Here is a 14109-nt window from a genome sequence, read left to right on the forward strand (position 1 = left end):
CGAGACCTACTGGTGAAAGCGGGTGAAACATTAGACATCATACAACACACAGACAACATTAAACTGCTCTGCCGTAACGAGGATGGAAAGTGTAAGTTTGTTTAATTTAATAAAGTGTGTGTGAAGTTTTTCCCAGGATTGATAGGTCTAAAATCAGAGGGCATGCATTGAATTTCAAAGGTGATGCGAGAGGCAAGTTCTTTTACACAGGGGGTGGTGGGTGTCTGGAATGCGCTGCCTGGGTGCGGGTCGAGGCAAACACATTCGGGACTTTTTAGACACAATTAGATCGGCACATGGATGTGAGGGAAATGGACGTTGTGTAGGCTGAAGGGATTAGTTTAGTTGGCCATTTGATTACTGATTTCCCTGTCTCCGTCCCTCCTCCTCTTATTCTTCTACCAGGAAAGTCGTTTCCACTGGCAGGTGAGACTAGAACTAGGGGACATAAGCTCAGGATTTGAGGGAGTAGATTTAGGACGGAGAAGAGGAGGAACTGCTTTTCTCTCAGTCCTGAACCAGTGTGGATAACTCACCTAAACACTGAACTGATTTTACGAGCTCCAGACTCACTTTCAAATTCTCTTTACAACTCATGTTCTCAATAGTTTTTAGTTGCACAGTCTGCCTTGTTATACGCATTAGTTGTTTGTTGGTCTTTACTGATAGCTTTGCATAATTTCTTATTTCCTGTAAATGCCTGCAAGAAAATTGATCGCAATATTGTCTGTATAGAGAATAGAGAATGAATTTGCTTTGAACATTGAACTATCAGGATGTGGAGATTTGTTTTTCAAAGCTCATATCTTCAGTCAGTGGTGGGAGGGAACTTGAAAAGATTTCGTGTCACCAGGACTATAGATGCCAAACTTAGAGTCTCAAATGCACCTTGGTTCGTTGGCTCTTCAGACGGAAAACTTAGTGCGTTTGGCGTTTTCATGATCGGCTGCTCTCTGGGAAAAGGTCTCTGGCTGTCCATTTTATCAACGTACACCTCTATCAAGTCACCTTCTCTCCAAAGAGAAAAGCCCCAGCTCGCTGAACCTGTCGTCATAAGACATCCTCTCTAATCTGGCAGCTTCCTGATAAATCTCCTCTGCTTCCTCTCTAAAGCTTCCACATCCTTCCCGTAATGAGGCAGCCAGAACTTATCACAATACTCCAATTGTGGTGTAACTAGGGTTTTATAGAGCTACAACATTATCTTGCGAACTCAATCCCCCAACTAATGAAGGCCAGCGTGTGTTTGGTATTTTTAACATTTCTTATTACGGTCTTGGCTAAGCCTATTTATCAAGTATGTCACTAATTTAATTTTATTTCTGCTTTTCTTTTACAAAACTACAGTTGGATACGTTCAGAAAGTCAACTTAGTAGTGGAGTGAGTATATAATTCTTCACAATAATATTATGCAAGTTCTTGACAAATGGATTATCTCTTTTTCAAATAATTGTTTTTCTTCTCCTGAGTTTTTTTTTCTGTACAGTTCACTGTACTGGAATTATTGGTTCATTATATTAGTGTCTTATGAACCGAGATACAGTGATAAATGTTTGTCTGCCTCCTGCCCTGTGACTTGTAGAAATGTCATTCCCTTTTCTCAGTTCCTCTGTCTTCACCACATTTGTTTTCAGGATGAGGCTTTCCATTCCAGAACATCAGAGATGTCCTCCTCCTTCATAAAATGGGCTTTCCCTCCCTCTATCCTCGTCCACATCTCCTCCATTGCCTGGACATCTGCCCTCACCCCAGCTTCCTGCCACCACAACAGAGATAGAGTTCCTGTTGTTGCCTACCACCCCATAAACCTCCACGTTCAGCACATCATGATATTCAACCTCCACTATCTTCAACAGGACCCTACTACCAAATACGTCTTTACCTCCCCCATCCACCCCCCAGTCTCTGCTTTCCACAGGGGATTCCCTTGTCCATTTGTCCCTCCCCACTGATCTTCCCCTTCTGCAGGTGCTACGCCTGCCAATTCACCTCCACCCAGGGCCCCAAACAGTCCTTCCAGGTGAGACAGCACTTCACATGCAAGTCTGTTGGGGTCTACTGTATCTGGTGCTCCCAGTGCGAGCTTTCCGTACATCAGCGAGGCCTGACATCATTTCGGGGTTCGCTTTGTCAAGCACCTCCACTCCCTTCGCAAAAAGCCAACTAATGGCCAACTATTTTAATTTCTGTACTGCCACAATGAGACCACCCTCAGGATGGAGGGGCAAAACCTCATTCCATCTGGGTTGCCTCCAGTCTGATGGCATGAACATTGATTCCTCTAACTTCCCAGTATATTTTCCCCCTTCCCCCTTCCCTCTTTTTTATTCCCCACTTACCCCTTCTCTTCTCCTCACCTACCCCTCACCTCTCTCTGGCGCCCCTCCTCCTTATTTTTCTCCCATGGTCCACTGTCTATCAGATTCCTTCTTCAGCACCTTACCGCATCCACCTATCCCCTCCCAGTGTTTCACCTCATCTCCGCTCCCCCTCCCACTCAACCCACCTCCTCCCTCACTGGTACCCCTGACTATAGACGAAGCTTTGAGTTACGTGTAGTGGCATGGGATTAGAGTCGTACACAGGTTAGACGAGGGGTGATAAATCCCCCATTTTAAAGCACTTCAATAAACATCCAGCTTCTTTTAAACATTCATCTCGGAGTTTCATTTGGACTGGAATTGATTTTTATAGCTCAGCTTTTAAAGTCAAGTGTTGACATTCAAATTTACGCTCCATGGAATGTTAGTCCAAGGAGATGGCAGGATAATGTAGCGGAAGATCGGGGTTCAATCCACTGCTGTCTGTAAGGAGTTTGTACATTCTCCCTGTAGTCACGTGAGTTTCCTCTGGGTGCTCTGGTCTTCGCTCACAGGAAAAAAGGGTCTACAGGGTCGGGTTATTAAATTGTGGGCACGCTGTGTTGGCGCCAGAAGTGTGGTGACACTTGCAGGCTGCCCCCAGCTCATCCTCGGACTGTTCGTCATCGACACGAACGACATATTTCACTGTATCTTTTGAATAAAATTAATCTTTAATTTGGCCTCTACATTACTATACTCTCAAATAGTACACAAAATGTCGGAGGAACTCAGCAGGCCAGGCAGCGTCGAGGAAGAGAGTAAACAGTCGACGTTTCTGGCCGAGACCCTTCATCAGGACTGGAAAAAAGGACGAGGAGTCAGAGTAAGAAGGTGGGGAGAGGGGAGGAAGAAGCAACAGGTGGCAGGAGATGGGTGAAACCAGGAGAGGAGGAGCAGGTGAAGTAAAGAGCTGGGAAGTCGATTGGTGACAGAGATGAAGGGTTGGAGAAGGGGGAGTCTGACAGGAGAGGACAGAAGGCCATGGAAGAAAGGGAAGGGGTAAGAGTACCAGAGGGAGGTGATGGGCAGGTCAGGAGAGAAGGTTTGAGAGGGAAATGGGAATGGGAAATTGTGAAGGAGATGAGAGGGGAAAATATTGGAAGTTCGAGAAATCAAAGTTCATTCCTTCAGGTTGGAGGCTACCCAGACAGATTATAAGGTGCTGGACAATAAGGCATAGGAGGAGAATTAGGCCACTAAGCACATCGAATCTGCTCTGCCATTTCATCATGGCTCATCCCGGATCCCAGTCAACCCGTACACCTGCCTTCTCGCCATATCCTTTGGTGCCCTGAGCAATCAGGAAACTATGAACGCCCTCCTTAAATATACCCACGGACTTGGCCTCCACCGCAGTCTGTGGCAGAGCAGTCCACAGGTTCACCACTCACTGACTAAAAAAAATTCCTCCTTACCTCTGTTCTAAAAGGTCACCCCTCAATTTTGAGGCTGTGCCCTTTGGTTCTGGATACCCCCACCAGAGAAAACATCCTCTCCACGTCCACCCCATCTAGTCCTTTCAACATTCGATGAGATCCCACTGTAATCTTCAAAATTCCAGTCAGTACAGGCCCAAAGCTGCCAAATGCTCCTTGTATGTTAACCCGTTCATTCCTGGAATCATCCTTGTGAACCTCCTCTGGACTCTCTCCAAAAACAACACATCCTTTCTGAGATATGGGGCCCAAAACTCTTGACAATTTTCCAAGTGCGGTCTGGCTAGTGTCTTATAAAATCTCAGCTTTATCTCCTTGCTTTTATATTCTATTGCCCTTGGAATAAATATCAACATTCCATTTGCCTTCTTTACCACAGACTCAATCTGTAAATTAACTTTCTGGGAGTCTTGCACGAGGATTCCTAAGTCTCTCTGCACCTGTGATGTTTGAACCTTCTCCCCATTTAGATAATAATCATAGTAGTCATAGTCATACCTTATTGATCCCGGGGGAAATTGGTTAGTCTACACGATTGTTCCTTTTACCAAAATGCATTATCCTACATTTCCCAACACTGTATTCAATCTGCCACCTTTTTGCCCATTCTTCCAATTTGTCTACGTCCTGCACCGACCCCATTGCTTCCTCAGCACTACCTACCCCTCCACCTATCTTCATATCATCTGCAAACTTTGCCACAAATCCATCAATTCCATTAAATCATTAACAAACAATGTGAAAAGTACCGGTTCCAATACTGACCCCTGAGGAACATCACTAGTCATGGGTAACCAACCAGAAAAGGCCCCTTTTTTTCCCACTCACTGCCTCCTGCCTGTCAGCCATTCCTCTATCCATGCCAGTATCTTTCCTGTAATGCCATAGGACTTTATCTTGTTAAACAGCCTCGTGTGGCACCTTATCAAATGCCTTCTGAAAATCCAAGTAAATGACATCGACTGCCTCCCTTTTGTCCACCCTGCTTGTTACTTCCTCAAAGAACTTGTACAGATTTGTCAGGCAAGATTTCCCTTCACAGAAACCATGCTGACTTTGACTTATTTTATCATTAGTCTCCAAGTACCTCAAAACCTCGTCCTTAGTAATAGACGCCAACACTTTCCTGACCACTGAGGTTAGGCTGCCAGTGCTCCGGGACCATGCCAGATCAAGTGATTTTTGAAAGATCATGACTATTGCATCCGTTATCTTTTCAGCAACCTCTCTCAGGTCTCCGTGATGTAGTCCATCTGGTCGAGGTGCCTGATCCACCTGAAGACTGTAAGACATAAGGGCAGAATTAGGGCATTCGGCCCATCGAGTCTGCTCTGCAACTCGAAGAAGACCTTTAAGTTTGACTAACACTTTTTCCTTTGTAATAGCAATGGCGCTCACTCCTGCTCCCTGACACTCACAGACCTGTGGCACACTGCTGGTGTCTTCCACAGTGACGACTGAAACAAAATACTTATTAAGTTCATCTGCCATTTCTTTGCCCCCCCCCTTTACTATCTCACCAGCATCATTTTCTGGTGGTCCAATAACAACTCTCACCTCCCTTTTACGCTTTATTTAACTGAAGAAACTTTTAGTATCCTGCTTTGTATTATTGGCTAGTTTGCCCTCATATTTCATCTTTTTCCTTCTTATAGCTTTTTAGTTGCCTTTTGTTGGATTTTAAAAGCCTCCCAATCATCCAACTTCCCGCTCACTTTTGCTACCCTCTATGCCCTTTCCTTGGCTTTTATGCAGTCCCTAACTTCCCTTGTCAGCCACGGTTGCCTCCCCTGCCATTTGAGAACAACTACCTCTTCTGTGAAACATATCCATCCTGCACCTGTGAACTATTTGCAGAAACTTCAGCCACCTCTGCTCTGTTGTCATCCCCGCCAGTATCCTCACCAATCCACCTGGGCACGCTCCTCCAACCTGAGTGTGGCCTCATCCGGGCAGTAGATGATATGTCAGAATGGGAATGGGAAGTAGAATTGAATGGGTGTACTCTTAAATAGTTATATTTGGATGATCACATTTCAATACAATTAGACTCTTCAAATACACCCACCACTTACAAACCTATGACTTTCATACTTGGTTTGTCAGTCAAACCCACACAGTCGTTATCCTAAAAATAGCCAGTACTTACAGGAAAATAATAAATACACTGTATGAGTCTGTGTATGCGGTGCATTGGAAGATGAGCTGATATACTGAGTTAGTCCTCTAATGTCACGTTGCAACTCAGCAGCATGAGCTCTGAAGTTCCTTGTGTTTGGTCCTGGTGTTTTTGTGATCTCAAGGTTCTTTGGAAGATGAGATTGAGACATAAAATTTGTTGCTTTTTGCTGTTTGATGAAGTGTTACAAGAATGAAAAATAAACAAAAGGAGTCAAGAGAACCAAAAAATGGTGGGCACCTGCCACAAAAACTAGCTCCGACTAAAAATAACGACATTCCAGTGATAAGAATTGGTCGATAAAATAGCCAGGTTCAAGACTGCAGGAAAACTTGGAAACGTCTAAAGAAGCAGCAACCGTACCGGCACAGTAGTGTAGCGGCTAGCACAGTGTTGTTACGGCTGCGGGCGTCGGAGTTCATCCCCAGCATCCTCTGTAAGGAGTTTATACCTCCTCCCCGTTGAATGTGTGTGTTTCCTCCTGGTGCTCCAGCTTCCAAAGACGTGCTGGTTAATAGGTTAATTGATCATAGTAAATTGTCCCGTGATTAGACTAGGGTTAAATCGGGGGCTGCTGGGCGGTGTGGATCAAAGGACCAGAAAAGGGTATTCTGCACTTACTGGTAAACTCGCTGAAGAGTGACACATGTATACCATAAGCAATTATAGAAAATACAAGCAAGCAAAGGAAAGTTAAATCGCAAGAAAGATAAAAATCCAACCCTTGCTTGAGAGCAGGCAGAGGTAGAAAGATTTTAAAACTTTTATTTTTCATGGGATCTATTGGGGACTCTTTGTTTCCTGTAACGAGACAAATCTCAAGGTTGTATAAAGTATACGTACTTTGGTAATGAAATATATTATGAACTCCCAAGGCCACTATGTAGAAGAAAGAAATCTGAATTCGGAACACTGGAATGGAATATAATATTTTGAACCTGCAAAGGTCACCAAAGTAAAACCCGGGGAACCACAATACGCGGGACCCTGTATAATCTTCCTCTGATCACAGGTGTAAAGATTGTTTGTCAGCCTTTGTTTATGTATGTCGTTTTTCTTTGTTTTTCTTGTAAATGCCCACAAGAAAATGAATCTCAGGGTAACATTTTGATAACGAGCTTGTCGGCAGAGTAGTGTAGTGGTTAGCGTCACATTATTACAGAGCGAGCAACTACTGCTGAGGAGTTCGTATATTCTGCTCACGGAATGCGTGGGGTTCCTCCGGGCGATCCAGTTTCCTGCCACAGGTGAAGGAGTGGTTGGGCAGTGTGGGCTCGTTAGGCCAGAAGGGCCTGTTACGTGCTGTATCTCTGAAATACATTGACTTTAAACCTTCAACTACATTGTTATTGAGGCCAGGATGTGGCTGTTCTTTGGGGCTTTGCAGAGTCAAGGTGAAAGATATAAAAACACAAAAGCTGAGATGCTTCACATTAATGTGTGTGATTCTAGAGAAAATAAAACACTTCTTTTTCTTTCTAGAACTGCGGGAGGTGATGGTGAGATCTATGACGATATTGATACAGGTATGTGAAGAATTGTCAGGAGACCGTGTGGATCGAAGGTGTACAATCTGCTAATGTATCGGGAAAAATGTACTCCATTCTAAAATGTTTCTGATCTCCCTCTCCCACTTCCTCTCCCTCTCCTGCTCCCTCTCCCTCTCTCCGTCTTTCCCTCTGTCTCCGTTTTTCCTTCTCCCTCTCTCCCTGTCACTCCATCTTCCTCCCAACCTCTCCCTCTGTCTCCCCTCCCTCTCTCCCTCTCCCTCTGTCTCTACTGCTCTCTCCTCTTTGCTCCCCCCTAGCTCCCCCTCTCCCTCCACACCCGCCTTTCCCCCTCCCCTCTCCCCTTCTCTCCCCTCTCCTCTCCCCTTCTCTCCCCTCTCCTCTCCCCTTCTCTCCCCTCTCCTCTCCCCTTCTCTCCCCTCTCCTCTCCCCTCTTCCCCTTCCTCCCTCCTCTCCCCCACCCCTCCTCTCCCCCACTCCTCTCCCCTTCCCCCTCCCCTTCCCCCCTTGCCCCTTCCCCCTCTTCCCCTTCCCCCCTCTTTCTCCCCCTCCCCCTCCTCTCCTCCTTCCCCTTCCCCTCCCCTCTTCTTCCCCTCCCCTTCCCCTCCTCCAACCCTCTTCCCTCTCTTCCCCTTCCCCCTTCCCCTTCCCTCCTTCCCTCCTTCCCCCTTCCCCCCTTCCCCCCTTCCCCCTTCCCCCCTTCCCCCTTCCCCCCTCTTCCTTCCCCCTCTTCCCCCCTCTTCCTTCCCCCTCTTCCCCCCTCTTCCCTCCCTTCCCCACTTTCTCCCTTTTTCCCCCCTCCCTCTCTCCTCCCCCAGTGAAGGTGACATCGTCGTGTCACAGTTGTTGGTGTTTCTCTACGGGACTGCTGGCATTTATATAGGCCCCCCCCCCCCACCGCGGTTCATCGGCCTTGATCCTGATTGGCCAGCCCTTCAGCTGACCTTTGATCTTTGTTCAACTGTCCACTGAGGATGTCACCTTCACTGGTGATGAAACATCTGCAAGGTCATTGCCAAGCTTGGGGAACATCACAACATCAAAAGCCTTAACCCGAGCTCCCGATATTCACCAGCATCCCAAACAGTACAAGTGTGAGAGCAACCCTGTAAAGCACAATGTACAAGGAACAGTTTCAGTGTGGCTGTGTTTACCCTCATTTGCCTCTGTATTTGATCCCTCCTGCTTGGCAAACACCACAACATCAAATACTTGGACTGTATTTACTGAGGTTTTTAAATTGTGTTCTTTGTGCTATTGAGTTTTTACGCTGAATCAGACCCGGAGTAACAATCATTCTGGTCTCCTTTACCCTCGTGTACTAAAGAACGACAATAAACCATCTTGAATCTCGACTGGAACACCACACTACAGGCCCTACGGTCCACCATGTTGTGCCAACATTTTATCCTAATCGAAGACTTCAATCAGGATTGGAGAAACGTCAGTCTTTTTGTCCTGTACTTTGGGAAATCACCAGAATTTCTTCATAAAAGTTAATTCCTGATTAATCAGAATCAGGTTTGTTATTACTGACCTCTATGACATGAAATTTATTGTTTTGTGGCAGCAGTACCACAAGCAAAGTTACTTACTTTTAATTGCAAGATAGAAATAAATACTTCAAAAATAAAAGGGATCATGGGATAATGTCCGTGGTCCGTTCAGAAATTGGTGGCCACAAACCATTAGCATTTTCCGGCTCTTGAGATGTTGAACCGTGATTTCTAGTATCTCCCGTACTCAAAGCCGCTCTACACGCGTGTTTGTGTGGCTAGGTACAGCTCGCACCATCAATAAATTCACCAATGTTGTTGCCAGGATCTCAGAAGGTAACGAGGTGGTGTACTGTAGTGTACGTGGATTCATGGACCATTCGGAAATCTGATGGTGGAGGGGAAGAAGCTATTCCTGAATCACCGAGCGTGTGCCTTCAGGCTTCTGTACCTCCTCCCTGATGGTAGTAATGAGAAGAGGGCACGTCCTGGGTGGTGAAGATCCTCAGTGAAGGATGTGCCTTCTTGAGTCATCACCTTTGAAGATGTCCTCGATGGAGGGGAGGCTAATGCCAATAATTCAGTTGATTGAGCTTCCAGCCCTCTGCAACTTTTTCCAGTCTAAAGTTTTGAATGTGTTAGAGCCATAGAACAATACAGCTATACGTGACAGTCTCTGTAAGTGACGGGGTAGAGGGAGACGTGTGTGACGGTCTCTGTAAGTGACGGGGTAGAGGGAGACATGTATGTCAGTCTCTGTAAGTGACGGGGTAGAGGAGACGTGTGTGTCAGTCTCTGTAAGTGACGGGGTAGAGGGAGACGTGTGTGACAGTCTCTGTAAGTGACGGGGTAGAGGGAGACGTGTGTGACGGTCTCTGTAAGTGACGGGGTAGAGGGAGACGTGTGTGACGGTCTCTGTAAGTGACGGGGTAGAGGGAGACGTGTGTGACGGTCTCTGTAAGTGACGGGGTAGAGGGAGACGTGTGTGACGGTCTCTGTAAGTGACGGGGTAGATGGAGACGTGTGTGACGGTCTCTAAGTGACAGGGTAGAGGGAGACGTGTGACGGTCTCTGTAAGTGACGGGGTAGAGGGAGACGTGTGTGACGGTCTCTGTAAGTGACGGGGTAGATGGAGACATGTATGTCAGTCTCTGTAAGTGACGGGGTAGAGGGAGACGTGTGTGATGGTCTCTGTAAGTGACGGGGTAGATGGAGACGTGTATGTCGGTCTCTGTAAGTGACGGGGTAGAGGGAGACGTGTGTGTCGGTCTCTGTAAGTGACGGGGTAGAGGGAGACGTGTATGTCGGTCTCTGTAAGTGACGGGGTAGAGGGAGACGTGTGTGTCGGTCTCTGTAAGTGACGGGGTAGAGGAGACGTGTGTGACGGTCTCTGTAAGTGACGGGGTAGAGGGAGACGTGTGTGACGGTCTCTGTAAGTGACGGGGTAGAGGGAGACGTGTGTGTCGGTCTCTGTAAGTGACGGGGTAGAGGGAGACGTGTGTGTCGGTCTCTGTAAGTGACGGGGTAGAGGAGACGTGTGTGACGGTCTCTGTAAGTGACGGGGTAGAGGGAGACGTGTGTGACGGTCTCTGTAAGTGACGGGGTAGAGGGAGACGTGTGTGTCGGTCTCTGTAAGTGACGGGGTAGAGGGAGACGTGTGTGTCGGTCTCTGTAAGTGACGGGGTAGAGGGAGACGTGTGTGACGGTCTCTGTAAGTGACGGGGTAGAGGGAGACGTGTGTGTCGGTCTCTGTAAGTGACGGGGTAGAGGGAGACGTGTGTGACGGTCTCTGTAAGTGACGGGGTAGAGGGAGACGTGTGTGACGGTCTCTGTAAGTGACGGGGTAGAGGGAGACGTGTGTGTCGGTCTCTGTAAGTGACGGGGTAGAGGAGACGTGTGTGACGGTCTCTGTAAGTGACGGGGTAGAGGGAGACGTGTGTGTCGGTCTCTGTAAGTGACGGGGTAGAGGGAGACGTGTGTGTCGGTCTCTGTAAGTGACGGGGTAGAGGGAGACGTGTGTGACGGTCTCTGTAAGTGACGGGGTAGACGGAGACGTGTGTGACGGTCTCTGTAAGTGACGGGGTAGAGGGAGACGTGTGTGACGGTCTCTGTAAGTGACGGGGTAGAGGGAGACGTGTGTGACGGTCTCTGTAAGTGACGGGGTAGAGGGAGACGTGTGTGACGGTCTCTGTAAGTGACGGGGTAGAGGGAGACGTGTGTGACGGTCTCTGTAAGTGACGGGGTAGATGGAGACGTGTGTGTCGGTCTCTGTAAGTGACGGGGTAGAGGGAGACGTGTGTGACGGTCTCTGTAAGTGACGGGGTAGAGGGAGACGTGTGTGTCGGTCTCTGTAAGTGACGGGGTAGAGGGAGACGTGTGTGTCGGTCTCTGTAAGTGACGGGGTAGAGGGAGACGTGTGTGTCGGTCTCTGTAAGTGACGGGGTAGAGGGAGACGTGTGTGACGGTCTCTGTAAGTGACGGGGTAGAGGGAGACGTGTGTGTCGGTCTCTGTAAGTGACGGGGTAGAGGGAGACGTGTGTGTCGGTCTCTGTAAGTGACGGGGTAGAGGGAGACGTGTGTGTCGGTCTCTGTAAGTGACGGGGTAGAGGGAGACGTGTGTGTCGGTCTCTGTAAGTGACGGGGTAGAGGGAGACGTGTGTGACAGTCTCTGTAAGTGACGTGTGACAGTCTCTGTAAGTGACGGGATAGAGGGAGACGTGTATGTCAGTCTCTGTAAGTGACGGGGTAGAGGGAGATGTGTGTGACAGTCTCTGTAAGTGACGTGTGACGGTCTCTGTAAGTGACGGGGTAGAGGGAGACGTGTGTGACGGTCTCTGTAAGTGACGGGGTAGAGGGAGACGTGTGTGACAGTCTCTGGTTGCATGGTTCAGACCCTTCTGCCTATCAGGCCAATACTGTATTATATTTGTTTCACTTTTGCTGACTTCCAGTAACCAGATTTCTTATCCCAGAACGTCATTTGATTTTGTCATTTTAGAGTGTATCTACGATAACGACTGAGGAGGACCCAATGGAATTGGAACGAGCTGCCAGCATCTCCTTCCATCTGCACTCCCTGACAACCCAGTGCGTTCACCTGACAAAGGAAGGAAAACTGAAAGCTCTTCGGCCGTCCCAGCTCTCAGCAGCTGCGAGCTCTTCCCACTCCCACTACACCACGAAGAATCCGTAAACCAAATCATGACCAAGACTCATCGCCAATATTTGTTCAGATTAGTTATTCAAATGTGAATTATGGATCATGATTGAGAATATGAAGTAATTATATTTGATAATTTAGACTTTCAATTTGTTGCATAAGCACACTTTGTTGTTTTTTATCCTGAGAATTTCTGGAACACACGATTTGACAGGATGCAGTACTGATTTTTTTAATTATCAGTGAGCGAAATAGACAAGGATATACATTAAAGTATATCCTACATTTGTAAATATCATTAAATATCTCTAATCTTTTGTCCTAAATGAAGTCTATTCATAACCAGAGCATTGCTTCTTTTGTGTATAGCTTCTCGGGTATGGGCAGTATTTGCACTGGTTGTTGTAAGATTAAAGGAAGTGTGTCTAATTTGAAGAATACTCTTCATTCTTTGAAAATAGCGCTCTCCACCCAGTTGCTGTGTCTACCTGGGTTTGCAATGTGCTTGCAAGTATTGTTAAAAGGAGATTTTCATTTCTTGGCATTTTCCTAGAAGTGCTAGAGTTTTTTAGTTAAACCCATCACCACCAACAGCAGCTCACCAGAGCCCTCTGTCCTGGGCCAGTCTTTCAAGTTGTCCCCAGATGTAGTCCACCTTTGAAGATCCTTCCTCTCCCAGGTCTTTGGTGTTTCTCTTGATCTGGGTTTTCACGGGATGGGATTGCTAGCCAACATGCCCAGCTCAACATTCCCATTCTGATATTTCTATCCACGGCCTCCTCTACTGTCAAGATGAAGCCACACTCAGGTTGGAGGAACAACACCTTATATTCCGTCTGGGTAGCCTCCAACCTGATGGCATGAACATTGACTTCTCTAACTTCCGCTAATGCCCCACCTCCCCCTCGTACCCCATCCGTTATTTATATACACACATTCTTTCTCTCTCTTTTTCTCCCTCTGTCCCTCTGACTATACCTCTTGCCCATCCTCTGGGTCTCCCCCCCCCCCCCGTCTTTCTTCCCGGATCTCCTGTCCCATGATCCTCTCGTATCCCTTTTGCCTATCACCTGTCCAGCTCTTGGCTCCATCCCTCCCCCTCCTGTCTTCTCCTATCATTTTGGATCTCCCCCTCCCCCTCCCACTTTCAAATCTCTTACTAGCTCTTCCTTCAGTTAGTCCTGACAAAGGGTATCAGCCCGAAACATCGACTGTACCTCTTCCTAGAGATGCTGCCTGGCCTGCTGCGTTCACCAGCAACTTTTATGTGTGATGCCCAGCTCTCCTCCTTTTGCAGACGGGCTTGGGACTGTCTATCGTGGAGAGTTGGTTGATTTCCCCTCAGATGCAAAATCACTTGCAGCTGGAAGTTACTAGTTAAGTTAAAATTAAAATTAATCTGAAGATTATTTCTATGATTAAACATAGAACAGTACAGGGCATTAAAGAATGCTTTAGAACAGAGGGATCTAGGAATAATGGTGCATAGTTCCCTGAAAATGGAATCTCATGTGGTAGGGTGGTGAAGAAAGCTTTTGGTTTGCTGGCCTTTATAAATCAGAGCATTGAGTATAGGAGTTGGGATGTAATGTTGAAATTGTACGAGGCATTGGTAAGGCCAAATTTGGAGTATTGTGTACAGTTCTGGTCACCGAATTATAGGAAAGATGTCAATAAAATTGAGAGAGTACAGAGGAGGTTTACTAAAATGTTGCCTGGGTTTCATCTCCTAAGTTACAGAGAAAGGTTAAACAAGTTAGGTCTTTATTCTTTGGAGCATAGAAGGTTGAGGGGAGACTTGATAGAGGTATTTAAAATTATGAGGGGGATTGATAGAGTTGACGTGGTTAGACTTTTTCCATTGAGAGTGGGGGAGATTCAAACAAGAGGGCATGGGTTGAGGGCAAAAGTTTAGGGCTAACATGAGGGGGAACTTCTTTACTCAGAAAGTGGTAGCTGTGTGGAA

The 14109-nt window shown here is 47.0% G+C and overlaps 1 protein-coding gene across 1 annotated transcript in view; it reads left to right on the top strand.

Annotated features, from left to right (window-relative positions):
* LOC140197472 (FYN-binding protein 1-like) overlaps positions 1-12572 on the top strand; it is a 235315-nt gene extending 222743 nt beyond the window's left edge. The window contains exons 16-19 of the mRNA XM_072257432.1: positions 5-91; positions 1348-1381; positions 7462-7505; positions 11982-12572. Of these exons, the coding sequence (XP_072113533.1) occupies positions 5-91; positions 1348-1381; positions 7462-7505; positions 11982-12004 (188 nt within the window). The 3' untranslated portion in view covers positions 12005-12572. The remainder of the gene's footprint in view (positions 1-4; positions 92-1347; positions 1382-7461; positions 7506-11981) is intronic.
* Positions 12573-14109: the final 1537 nt, after the last annotated feature.

Source organism: Mobula birostris, chromosome 5, assembly GCF_030028105.1.
Source record: "Mobula birostris isolate sMobBir1 chromosome 5, sMobBir1.hap1, whole genome shotgun sequence".
Lineage (NCBI taxonomy): Eukaryota > Metazoa > Chordata > Chondrichthyes > Myliobatiformes > Myliobatidae > Mobula > Mobula birostris.